We start from the raw sequence: 14,395 nt of genomic DNA on the forward strand, positions 1-14,395 counted from the left end.
CTGCCGACACCAGAAAAATGATACCCTACGCGGCATTTTCTCAATTTTTTTCTCCGCAAACACGACCACCCCCAAATCCACGTGTTTTCCATGTGCTTGTAAACAACCTGTGTGCGCCCCAGGAAGTCGTCTTATCAACTCACAGCAAATAGTTCCCTTGTAAACAAGTGATTATTTCTACAAATTAGATAAAATTTCCTTATCAGGGGTACAAAATGTAAGAAAAACAAATAAGGGGAAATGAAAAAAATCGCGCACGGAAAAAAATATTTCTTTTAAATGTATGGAACTACAATTGACTAAGTTCATTTCGATTGGTCAATTACCGGTGTGATACCTCTAGTCATCACCGTTTATGAAGCAGTAGACGATGGTTGACGGTTGATTATAGCCGATAAATGGACTTTATTTCCAGTTCACCATGACGATGCGAGAGGTAAGACCTTGACAGAGTTGCTTCTAAACGGTAGGGGTCTAATTATCATATTATATCGAACTTTTCTCCGAAATTTTCAAGCGATGCAGCTGGTAAAAAAGAAAACCAAGATGTCGGCGTGATATACCTTGTGAATATTATGTTTACAGGAAGACAATTTTTTTTTATCATAGATATTTAAAACGTCGAGTGCCTGTGGTTAAACAATATTCAATCAAAGGTAACCAAATGGTATTACATTTAATTACCGTCCGCCAGCAGGCGATCGGTTAATGGTATGAAAGTTTTAAGTGGCAGTGTGTTTGTGCGAGGCTGAATTTGATACAATAGTAACAATGATATCGTGTTTTTAGGTTTTTATATCAATGGAATAATTTGTATTTTGGAAGTATGTCACCCAGTGCTGTAATAGAGTTTGAAGAGCTATCATTAAATACCTATGTTTTTATTTCATTTTTTTGTAGCACTTTTTTAAAGAATTGTCATGAAGTTATATATATGTATACTTTGTCTTTAGCAATCTTTTCAAAATATGTTTGATTTGAGTTTGTACACAAAAAAAATACTACGAAATTTCGGTTTTAGCAGGCACGCATGAAAACGCGTTTTACATTATGCCAAGGGATCCTGCCCCAGAAATGGTTTGCGGCCGATTTTAACGCCTGCGTCAATAATATTTTGTTCTTTAGTTATTAAGATAAAAAAATTCATGTCAGAAATTTTAGGTCTGCGATTTTTTTTTGTTTTTTTAAAAATAAAATTGAGGGGGGGGGGGGGGGGGTACTTTTAGTAAATTTGAAATCACAAAGTTTTCTCAACTCAATTACATGAAAACGTATGACATTTCAACACTTTACACGACCATTCCTCACGATAAATTAAAGAGTAGACTTTTAGACATCATAGACAATTGCTTCTTCAATAAAAATGAATAAAAGGAATTCAAAACTTACTTTGTTAAACACCCTTTTGATTCTACACACAAAATATTTTGATGTTGATATTAAAAAGAAGCTAGAGTTCCTCATTGACAATATCTCCGTAGACTTTGGTGGTAAGGTCTTTCAACGGTCTGTTGGAATTTCCATGGTCACGAATTGTGCTCGATCCTTTATTAGCTGACCTGTTTTTATATTATTACGAGTCATAATTTATTGAAAGCTTTTGAATGAGAAGAAAAAACCTCGTGTTGTGGCCTTCAAATCGACATTTAGATATACGATGTTTTATCTATTAACAATTATCATTTTCATTCATATGCCAATTCGATATATCGAAGTATATTCGAAATAAAAGACACCACAGTCTTCCACGCCTGCTTCATACTCAGATATTTTATTGAACATTTATGTTAACAACAAACTAACAATTCAACTTGATGACAAACGGGATGACTTCAGCTTCAGCTAAAATTTAAAATGGAACTAAAAAAGAGGGGGTTGGAGACCAAATATTTTAATTATTGGCGAAAATATTGAATTTTTATACCAAATTTCGAGTCAATTAATTTAAAGTTCTTTAAGAATCGTTGTTCTATTTGGAAAAATTTATCAACCAAATTAGTAAATTACAACATTTGATCAAGTTCCAAGTCTCAACTACTTGTATCATAAATTATAAAACTGAAATACACGTATAGGAGTGTAAAAATAGATGATATATTAGATAAAACAGGAACTGTAATATCACACAGATTTAGAACTTTTTGATTAATCAATCCTTCCGCCACAAAATATAGTCCCTGCAAAACCCTTTCATAATTTGAATTGACACAATTTTTTTCAACTGAATAGGGTTCAGTAATATATGTGTAATATGTTTGCACCAATGGGATCAGCATTGAACCAGTAAATACTTAGTTGTAGCATGCAAGGTGAAGATAACGAACAGTGATCAATCTCATAACTCCTACAAGCAATACAAAATAGATAGTTGGGCAAACACGGACCCCCGGACACACCAGAGGTGGGATCAGGTGCCTAGGAGGAGTAAACATGCAGTTGTGCTCAAAAGCTCAGGAGCTAACTTCCTTAATTTGATGTGCGCAATAATTTAATTGATGCACACATCAAATTCAATTCATGCGTGCATTAAACCAATGATTTGATGGTCTCTTTAATTCAATTGAGGATATATTTTTAATTATTTACAGCGATATCGTACAAGGAATTAATGTGGGCAACAATGCTATTAAAGAGAGCAACAATAATTCAATTGTGGGTATGTTGAATTAAAGATTTACCATATTAGATTGTTGCTCTCTCTAAAAAAAAAAATTATTCTGGGCATCAATTGAATTAATGATATCAGAGAGCAATAATTGAATTACTCCGCGCATTCATTGAATTGATGCGGGCAATAATTCAATTTAATAGATCGCATTGGGTCAAATGCTGTCCGACGTGTTTCATACCGAGCCGTTCTTGGCACACTGATTTTGACTGCGGATAACTCCGTTTACCTGATCAGGAAATGGGGCTTACGGCGGGTGTGACCGGTCAACAGGGGATGCTTACTCCTCCTAGGCACCTGATCCCACCTCTGGTGTGTCCAGGGGTCCGTGTTTGCCCAACTATCTATTTTGTATTGCTTGTAGGAGTTATGATATTGATCACTGTTCGTTATCTTCACCTTGCATCGATAATTCAATTATTGCCTGGGTTAGTTAAAATTATTGCTCTCTTCAATAGAACTGCAGCGCGCATCAATTCGATTGATTTCGATATATTTGAAGAGCGCAACAAATCAATTAATGCGTACATCAATTCAGCAGAATAATTAATGCTACCAATAATTCAATCAGTGCAGACAAGGATTAAGAATTGAAGATATCATTCATTGATTTAATAGATCTTTACTTGAATTTTTGCGCCCAACAAATGAATTATATATTCAAATTATTAAAGCTATCTTCATTATTTTAGTTTATGTTAATTTGGCACTTCCTACACCTTTGACAGACAGACTGACACCGCGCATTACTGGGTGAGCGTAGAACCGGAAAATATGGTTTTTGACTGTTACAGTAAGGTAATTTCTGCGTAGTTGCTTTTTTTTTTGCTGATTGTGTTGAAATTGGCGTGTTTTGTTTTGTTAGGGGGGGGGGGACATACAACTCCATGTAGCTTTAAATTCATTACAGGGGTTCCAACAGCCTCGTTTAAAATCAGCATTTCGCAAATTCTATGGTCGTTATAACGATCTAGTTTGCCAATACAACCTATCATTGGGTCAAATGCTGTCTGACGTGTTTAATGCCGATTGTTAGGCCGTTCTTGGCACATCGATTTTGACTACGGATAACTCCGTTTATCTGATCAAGATATAGGGCTTACGGCGAGTGTGACCGGCGACAGGGGATGCTTACTCCTCCTAGGCACCTGACCCAACCTCTGGTATATCCAGGGGTCCGTGTTTGCCCAACTCTCGATTTTGTATTGCTTATAGGAGTTATGAGATTGATTACTGTTCGTTATCTTCACCTTTCATGTATCCATTTTAACGTACACGCAATATGTACTGTTTAAAGGGTAGTATATCCATAATCCATATATGGTAATACCTTTTATTATATAGCTAATAAATAGTCTATTATAAAATCTGCGTAAAATCTAGAGAATGTTAGCGTTCAATATCCTGAGAATTTATTGAACGCTAACTTTGCATTACATAAATACGGAACTTTCGGGATGTGCCGGAACGACCGATTATATTTGACTTTTATACACCACGGTCACGTGATAATAACCAATTGTAGGGCAAAGTTGACATTGATACAAATTGTGTTTCGCTAGCAGTCGGTCCGTAAAGAGCTATAGCGATGTCCTATGATGACGATCCAAGTCACTATTTGTGCTTAATACCTGGGAGTAAGTTAGATGAAAGGGAAAAGGCGTATTTAGATGCGTATCATTGGATGCAAGGCGTGAAGTTTTACCGACATCCTCAAGATATTTTTTATTTCCCTCGCCAACTCACATAATTTAATCAAATGCATTTTCCTATAAAATGGTTGTAGTGATTCCTTACTTTCGAAGATAGCATTTAAATGCAGGAATTTGATAGTAAATGAAGTATTCCATGCTTGTTTACTTAGTTGTTATTGTAATCCGGAAGTGACATGCCCTACAAATTACGTTCAACGCGCGATAAAAGTCAGAGTGGATCCGTATCTCGAAAGTCCCGTATTGTATGCGCCCGAAACATTCCGAGTATGAGCGTTCAATATTGACGTTACCGTAACGACGTAAACAAGCCAAAATGGCAGACGACGGTCCTCCGAATCTGACAGAGCCGGTATTTGATATTTACTTACTGTACATAAATTATGATGTCCCCATTTACAAAATCAGTTTGCTTTATGCATTAATGACGGGTTAAATATTGAACAGTTAAGAAATGCATGCTGTTATTGCACAGCTGCACCTTCACCTTAGATGCCAATATTGATGAATTCTCGTCTATTTTGGAGTAGTTTGAGTGAAAAGGGATATAATTAAACAACTAAATACTTTAGCTATATAATAAAAGGGTTATTGAACTTATATAGGTGAATATTCGCAAGCTCGTGCAATTTTACAGCCAACTCGTGCCAATATTCACCAATATAAGTTCAATAACCCTATAGTATGTTTTAGTAAAACCATCACGGTAAAACCAGAAGACTGTTCTGTGGGTTGCAAAGGAAAGTTGTATTTTTCAAAACGGCTACATAAAAGAAAACATGTTTTCCGAAAATGATAACATTTTAAAGTGGGTTTTTTTCTGTACCTGGGGTAACGATGTCCTTTAATGCTGACGTCAAACATACAAGTAATAAGCAACTTAAAATAGAAGTACAGATAAGAGTTGGTATATATACATATATATTTCAATTTTCTCCAACCGCCTATAGTGGGTGAAAAACCAAGGAAAAGTAAGTTTATAGATATATTTAAAAAAAAATGAACCATGCAAAAGAAAGTTTGTAGAAGTAGTTTTAAAATATTCCACTCAACTCATTTTGTTTTTTAAATGGTATATATAGGTGTGATGTGTAGACCGAATAATTATCAGGTTTACCATTTAAAAAACTTAGGTATATGCCCAATAAAATATTCATTTTCTTGCTATGAATATAAGATCGGTCGCAGTAGCCAAAAGTTAGGACAATCGTTTCGTAACCAGGAGGTACCGGGTTGATTCTCGCTTTCGGCGCCATGTCAAACCTAAGACCATTAACATGGATAGTGACTGATTCTTCGCCAAGTACCCAGCATTAGAAGGGAAGCGTCAATCGGCTAAAACTTAAGAGCGGGGGTCCTGTGTCACACAAGGAATCCTTACTGCTACGACGTCGAGCACCTTGCTTAGGTCAAAATTTGTGGCACGTCACTTACAGTTCATGGCGTCTTTGTATGAGTGAAAATTACTTGAATGGAAAAAAACATGAAGGAAACAACAACACAGAACTGAATCGTTTAGTTTAGACCACATCAGATGTGATGGCAAAACAGTAATGAAAGGTTTTAAACGAATTAAACTATTAGTTAATCTTTCACACTGTTTCCTAACTAATAATACCGGTTAGCCAATAAAGATATTCAAAATAAGGATTTTAAATAGGTTGCACACAGTTTTTAATGTATTAAAAAACACCTTGACTTTTTGTGTGCGAAAAGTGGTATGAACAAATGTTAAAGTAGTTCTTTCCTTATACATGTAATATTCTTCGTATGTACAATCGTCAAATAACTAGTTTTGATACAAAAATGATATTTTCATACAACCAACCTGTCATTACGTTGAATACTGTCTGACGTGTTTCATACCAATGTTAGGCCACTGAGACCTAAGTATAGGCCTAACTTTGTGGAACTCCACCTGCAACTGGGGACGTCTCAATATGAATGAAGATTCTCGAAGGGATGTAAAACAAACAAAAAGGTTTTTTGACTTGCCTACATGTAGGTGGTCTAGCGCGCTGCTAGGAGATTTGGATCAGCTCAATCCCAGGCAGGGGAGGAAGTGGGTATCCATATGTAGTGAATTTCTCTGCGCTTTACTTTGAAATATTTCTTTATATAGAACAGTTATATTTATTTAAGAGTTCATTGCAATATCTGTGCTTTATACAGTATTTCAAATGTAGCGTGTATCTTGTATGATCCTCTTTAGGATTCCAGATTCTACAACTGATTTTAGAAAATGTACACCGTTAATACTTTGTAGCTTTATGTTCAACACAATAGGAGTATAAACATCAGAACATTCGCTTTGTTTAAGAACTTGCATAATGGAAACAAAAGTATTAATCTATTAATTACAACGAAAATAATCTACAGTGTTTGAACCTTTACAAGCTATCTTTCCAGTTAAAAATCGCCAACGCGTCCATTTACAATTAACAGCGTAATATATTTGCACATTTCTTATAAAAGTTTGTCGTTCCAATTCTGAAAATATTCATTGTTTCTTTCCGGATTTTCATTTATAAAGATGGCTTCAATTTCCATGGTTTCAAAAATTTCACAAAATTGATAATTTTTTTCAGTATCAATGTTATCAATTTCTATGCTTTCTAGTTGGAGCTTTGAAGTCATCTGCTAGAATAACACGTTTATCATCAGAAGCTAATTACTGCATGATCAGCATTTCTAACTCAGTTGTACTAAACGAATATTTGGGGGATGTAACAAATATCTTGTTAATTTTCATAGTTATAATTTATTTTAAAAATTAGAACGTCTATCTGAGTCTTCTATATAAAATCACAGCTAAAGGACTCTAAAATCTCCTATTTGCAAACAAAACATATTAAAAACACAACAACAAATATAAATTCATATACAATAAGTGACAGCTGGTATCCCTCTTTCGATGGTGAAATCATACTCCATATGAGAGGCTTTAATAAGCCATTAATTTAACAGAATCTGGCTTGCGTTTACGGAACATGTCCACTAGTTAAAGTGTGAATTGCTTCCGAGAGCGTGAATGACACACAGTGAATAAGTGTGGATGATGATTATAATTACAATGGAAACAAGTCCAACTTTCCATTGTTTAATATACGTACTACATGCCAACATATTACATACAAAGTTTCACCTGTCAGATAGCACATCACAATTTCACCAAAAATACCATTACATTGGCGCACACAACAGTCTAAGTGGAAGCGTGGATGGTATGGCCGCATTGTGAATCCGAACCAGGGAAGATAACCGGATACCGACTAAACAGCGTAAAACAGGCAAATCGGTGGCCCCGTGGTACTCACTGGCGCCGGAAGTCCAAATGTGTGGATGACATAAAGGACTTGGAATGGTTTTGGATCTATCTGATCTCCCTGTTCGTCTGGGGGATTGCTGCTGGGTAATAGTGCCGGTACTTCCACGTACCACACAAGGCACTCTAGACACAGTCTCCCCTCCGTTTAAAAGAAGTGGAGAGAGAAACCAAGTCATGCTGAGGCTAGTGATTCACCAATCCATATTTTACATTGTACCGTAGACAAATTCACTGACTTAGAATGGCGATCAGCTTCGCACACTGACAGCCCTCCGTCGTAAAAGACAGATGGGGGAGGAACAACAGGCCAGATGAAATCCTAATATTCCTTTTTTATCTCCCTGGTCCGCAGCACGTCGACAATGCGACGGAGAAAGCGGTAAGAAGAATGGCAAGGTCTTCCTACAGACTGGATCGGGTATCTAGCCAAGTACCAGAGGCGTTGAATCTATAAAGATAAAAAAGGCTAAGCGCAGATTATTGCAACTATGGAAGTGCAAACTGACATGTAAAGTAGTAAGATGAAAAAAGGGGGTTGGTGGGTGAGTTTATGGCTGCTGATCTCTTTGTTGATGATGACGGAAAAGGAAGTACAGGGTGATGCAAGATGAAGATAACGAACAGTGATCAATCTCATGATATGAAATTGGCTGCACGAATATCAAGTCTTATCAGGCCTCAGACAAAATTGTTGAAATCTAATTGGTCAGATCTTGGTCACATGACGCCGTGAAAAAAACCGTATCATGCGAGTAAAATCCGTATTGGGCGAGTAATTTTATTTATCGTCGGGTTCGACTTGCAGCCGTGTCAAAAGGAAAGACATTTGACTAAGTTGTATGATATAGACCCCCACATATACAGTTAGAGGTCTTCGACGTGATAAATTCGTTACACAGTTAGTTAGTGACCTGATACGGAAAAATACATGGCGTGAAAAGAAAACCCGTATCGGGCTCGGCTTCGCCTCGCCCGATACGGATTTTTTTTTCCACACCATGTATTTTTCCGTATCAGGTCACTAACTAACTGTGTAACTAATAGTACTTTACCAAATTCTTGTATTGGTATTATGTAAAAAGGACTGCCTGTATGACAAGAAATACCCGTGTGATATCGTAAATTAAAATTGATTATTTTGATATGGGAATAAAATAATCAACATTAAATAAAATGTCGGCGTAGCGATCCACCTTAAAGCTGATAACGTCTTGAAATGGGTGAAAATTTGTTGAAACTTCAATCAATCAACTACTGAAATATAAAGTAATTTTCCAAACTAATCGAAATTTGCTTTGCTTCTGAATTTAAAAAATTCTAAAAATTACTGAAGGTGTTCCCAGGAATTGGAGATATAAATTTCCAGACTAATTTGAATTTTATATCACAGCAAAAGTTCTTCCAATTCAAAATATTATACTATGGAGAATTGAAATTAAGATAATTCAGCTCTGAACAATTACAACATTTGTAAATCACTCAATACCAAAAGAGACGTAATAAATGAAATCGTAATAAATAAAACCTCTCATTTTCTTATCATTGTAATCAGATGACAGAAACAACGCCAAAAATTGTCGTGCAAACCAGCCACTGTCGTCAAGTTGTTTCCACCTTGTCACGTGAGAGTGTGCTGGCGGTGGATTGCGAGGGGATACAGTTGGGCGTGGACGGTCCCTTGACTCTAGTGCAAGTGGGAACCTACAGTGGAGCCGTATACCTTTTCGATATACATGAAAACAAAAATCTTCTGATTGATGGTCGCCTGAAATCTTTACTGGAATCAAGCGAAATTGTAAAGGTATAAACTAGAAGTAAATAGATCTGTTTGACTTTTAACAACTCACACATCCCTATAATTCTTTATATATCATTTCACACATTTCTACATAATAACCGATACCAAGGGCTCTTTGCATCAGACAAACAATACCGGTATTGCTTCAAGTCGCATTCATCGCATTATTCAAATGAACGTTGCCAACTGGCAATTTTTGGCATCCTCTTTCAATTGGCGGTAACGTGGCAACGTACATGGAAGCGCCCTAAAACACGATGACGTGGTATAAGCCCCATTTTGAGACTTCACCTATTGTCAAATTGTCAACTATTGCGCTACTTTATAACAAACCATATTCTCTCTCACTCAATCTAAAATATTTTGATGAATGCGGACTAACTAATCCAAGGAATTGCCACAAGAGGAATATTAAACCTTATTTTAATATACAAGTACTTTTAGTATGCGTCTAAATATTTTTTACTCACAAAGTAAATCTATATCACTCAGTCTTGTTAACACATGGTAATGAGCAAAACGAAAATGCATCCCTCATTAATACAACATCAATTTTACAGGTGATGCACGCCTGTACAAGCGACAGCGCCGCATTGTTTCATCAATTTGATGTGACTTTACAGAATGTGTTCGATACTCAGGTATAACTGAAATAAAGTATGTAGTTCAATGGTCACGTCTCCAGTAGGTACAGGTATATACGTAATAATGTGTGTAATTCATTGTTCAATGTCACAGGCAATTATATCACTTGAGATCGAATTTACCATAGTAACACAACTCTGTGAAGGTGCATCATACGAAAATAATATCACCGAATGAGTTCCTATAAACAACGTTACTATATATATAAGTATCGGCTCAATCCCTGACGGTCGACTTATCATCCTCTGCCTGAGTTTTACATGGAACTGTACTTAATTACCCAAACAGGATTAAAGGACCCATAACGATTTAGAAAATCAAATACTAATTTCCATCAATGAAAGGTGAAGATAACGAACAGTGATCAATCTCATAAATCCCATAAACAATACAAAATATATAGTTTGGCAAACACGGACCCCTGGACACACCAGAGGTGGGATCAGGTGCCTAGGAGAAGAAAGCATTCCCTGTCAACCGGTCACACTCGCCGTGAGCCCAGAGAATTATCCGTAGTTAAACCAGTGTGCCACGAACGGTCTAACAATATTAATTCATTATAGTACATAAATTATGCTAATAACAATTCTCTTTAAAGATACGAATGTCTTATTATGTCTATTTTACCCAAACCACATTAACACAGGTTTTGACAATTTATAATAATGAAATTAATTTGGGTAGTTAGTGGCACCGGTCAAAATGGCTGTGATAATTCAGTGACTTGGAGGTAATACGGACTTGAGTTATTTATTCAAATAATTTGATGGGATTTGGCAGCAGGCTTAGCCTATATAAGCCATCTCCCTAATGATTGAACAGGATGTACATGTACTTCAATTTAGGAATTGGGATAGGAAATTCAACTTAGAAATGATATCTTATGCTGCACATTCTATGTAATAGCGTGTTGCAATGCTCAAACATTCTGTTTAGTCGTATAGTGCCAGGTGCCAGCTAAAAGTCGACCAAAAAAGAATAGGCAATTTTCCGAATTTATTTCTGCACATCTTGGGAAGTATACGGAATTTCGGGATGAACTTTGGTTGTTATGTAGATTGATTGTGTATGAATATATTAGAATACAGAGTAGAATTTTATACCATTTCATGATTTGGTTGATCGTTTTTACATCGGCGAACTTGGGTATCCTATATTTAGAGTTATATATCTTTACTCTTTAATAATTGATTCGAATCCAAGCGATACAATTGGCTGTGTTCAATAAAACACGTTCTATTTGTATTCTTAGCGAAAGTGTCTATAAATCTTAAATACCTATAAACTTCTACCGATAGCAGCACTCTGTTGGCAATGTTTGACTAATGTTTGTTTTTTTTGTATACCTGTACCCCCCAAGATTGCAGATATTATCCTAGAAGAAGAAAAAGGACGCCTTCTTGCCCCAGTGCTGAAATTACAAACCTTGTGTGAAAAGTATTCCTCAGGTGAAAAAGTGTCCGAAAATAAAGAAGAACTAAAGGTGAAAATATAAATCAATCTGAGGTATATTCATGATTAATAAAACGTTCTGTCGTAATATTTTCAGTTCTCATCCGCTTAATTTATTTCTATTTTTCTCAGACTAAATGGACGAAAGGACAAAGCGATTTTTGGGCGTTGCGACCTTTAACAGACGAAATGATTTCATATGCGGCTGGTGATGTGAGGTCGCTGATACCGGAAGTTTACGAAGAACTTAATCGGTAAGAGACAATAGATAAGTATAATGGAGTTTCCCATGAATATTTTGATTTTATACCAAGTTATATGTTCTCTCTATATGTACTTTCATTTTATATCAGATTAAATGTAGTGCTAATAATATATCTTAGCATGGTCGAGGAGAAAAGACTATTGGAAACTTTTCGAGAACGAGTTTTGGAGAACATCAACATTACCATAGACAAAGAAGCAAAGACAAAGAGACGAGAACGAGTAGAGAACTATACAATGCAAATCATCGATTCCATCATTGAAAAATGGCACCCAAGCACCAAACTCGAGGACTTACCAGAGGATGGTGACGAGGTACGCGCACTGAAAAGGATTGACATTGTTAAAGCGAACAAGAAGGGAACATTTATTGATCGGCTGAAAACGGAGAGCGTTCGAAGTGATCTGAACAAATTAGACGATGAACTTTCAGCACAGGGAAGCGAGTACGTCGTGAGCATATTTACTCAGAAGTTTCTTGCCAGCGTTACATGTCATCGAAATAAAACTATAGCAAAGCAAGCAAAGAACATTGAAGGAAGAATACACGAAATTATACTCGAAGATATTGCAACAAAGTGCAGTATGGATACAAGTCTTAGCCATATAACAAAGAGCGAGAAGGCGGTGTTGAGAACTCTGAATCCAGGGAGTACATGCGATGACAACTTCCACCCTATAGTCCTTCGGCTATACTGGAATTTAATGGAGGAGGATTTGGATAGGAACAACAATGTACTCGATAAAAAGGGGAAGGACTTCAAAATGAAAGAAAAACATTATAAAAAAATTAAATTCTTTATAGCCAGCGGGACAGATGTGCCCAAAGTTTTGAAAGAAAAAGGCCGAAAATTAAAGCGTAAACTCGACTCTACGTTCGGAAAGAATGTAGTACCTCGCTGAAAAAGAAAGGTTTTAAAACGATTCATCACATAACATGAACAAGAATTATTCAATGTCACAATTCATCTCAATTATTTCCGGTTTTGATATTGTTTTTATTTGTTTGATTTTTTTTATCTTGAGTTTCAAATAACAGGAACAAAAGCAAAAATAATGAAATAAACATGGAACAATATGAACAGCACAAAGTATACAATGTACATGTACATACATGTAATCAATTGTACATACATATCTACAGATATAATTTATTATGTAATTGCATTATGAAAGCAAATCATCTTTTGACCTTTGATACCTTTGTTTTTTCATTTCTTGAACATTATCATATGTAATCAACTGTCATATAGGAGAGGGCGTACTAAGTTTTAAGAACTTGTGCTCAATCCTTTTGTTAAAACATCTAGACATTACGATATGTTCAAATCAAATTGTTTGTGTTTTGTTGATTTTTTTTAATCTAGTGTTTCAAATTACAGGAACAAAAGCAAAAATAATAAAATAATCATGAAACAGTATAAACATTACAAACTATACGGTGCACATGTATACACCAAGACTGGAAATCACTAGTGAACATCAAGACTAAAAATCACCAGCGAATACCAAGACTGGAAATAGCGAACAAGACTGGAAATAGCGAACAAGACTGGAAATAGCGAACAAGACTGGAAATCACTAGCGAACAACAAGACTGGAAATCACTAGTGAACACCAAGACTGGAAATCACTAGCGAACATCAGTGAACAAACTCATCGTCAGTCGTATCAAGAATTCTAGCCACATATGAAATGTTTTTAGATATGTTAACGTTGCTGTTTCTTAATTTTTGATAGTTTTCTGTTTGTTTGTATTTTGTTTCATGTCTCATCTGAGAATGTTCCACTCGTGTAGAGACGTCACCAGCCTCTGTGTGTGAGAATGCAATGACTAATTCCAAGACGTTTAAGTATACTATAAGAACCTGAAGTTTCTAATGTACTCGATTAATATGATTCATGTTATCCATTTCATACGGTGCATAAAATGTATTGCTACTAAAATACAATTGTTCCAAATAAACTTTGAGACCAACACACCAAATAAAGCTTTTTCATAATTCCGTCTTATATTGGTATATTTTATTCACACTGTTCGCCATAATTCCAAATGTGCAAACTTCACTAGAAACGAAAATCTCTTCTACAGTGAGACCCCCAATTTTAATAAAAAAGAAAGTATTTTAGTGTATTTTTTAGTTTAATTTGACACGAAAAATACTTATGAAATTATAATTCAGTGAATTAATGGTAATTTATATTATAAATCCAAAATAAAGTTCAACATTTCTCTCAAAATTTCATGCGCATTTTTACATGCTGATGACAGTGATTATGGATCTCAAAAAAAGTGGTGGGTCTGGATTTCATATTTAATTAAACAGTCTACGTTTCTCAATAATACCTGTATTTATCTCATACGTGTGGTGTATATTGCAAGTGAGATAAAGAATTAGCTTCCGGTCCGAACTACTTTTGACACTGTCCCTGCTTGGATGACATATATTCTGTGTTTATGCATATCGACGCATGAAATAAAGCGTATAACTTGTTATTTTGTATTTATTTAGAATTTCTTTTATAGC

The 14,395-nt window shown here is 35.6% G+C and overlaps 1 protein-coding gene across 3 annotated transcripts; it reads left to right on the plus strand.

Moving 5' to 3' along the window:
• The first annotated feature begins 312 nt into the window (after window positions 1–312).
• Window positions 313–13,870, plus strand: LOC130051611 (uncharacterized). Of its 3 annotated transcripts, none has more exons than XM_056153750.1 (6): window positions 313–436; window positions 9,261–9,509; window positions 10,067–10,147; window positions 11,512–11,634; window positions 11,736–11,857; window positions 11,987–13,870. In XM_056153750.1, exons 1-6 carry the CDS (start codon window positions 422–424, stop codon window positions 12,768–12,770), a joined length of 1,374 nt encoding a protein of 457 aa, XP_056009725.1. In that variant the 5' UTR covers window positions 313–421; the 3' UTR covers window positions 12,771–13,870. The 3 variants fall into 3 exon arrangements, with proteins under 3 accessions (XP_056009725.1, XP_056009723.1, XP_056009724.1); XM_056153748.1 differs by having other exon boundaries at window positions 329–436; window positions 11,957–13,870; XM_056153749.1 differs by lacking the exon at window positions 313–436 and adding an exon at window positions 5,299–5,351 and having other exon boundaries at window positions 11,957–13,870.
• The last annotated feature ends 525 nt before the right edge of the window (window positions 13,871–14,395 follow it).

This window comes from Ostrea edulis, chromosome 2, assembly GCF_947568905.1.
Source record: "Ostrea edulis chromosome 2, xbOstEdul1.1, whole genome shotgun sequence".
Classification (NCBI taxonomy): Eukaryota; Metazoa; Mollusca; class Bivalvia; order Ostreida; family Ostreidae; genus Ostrea; species Ostrea edulis.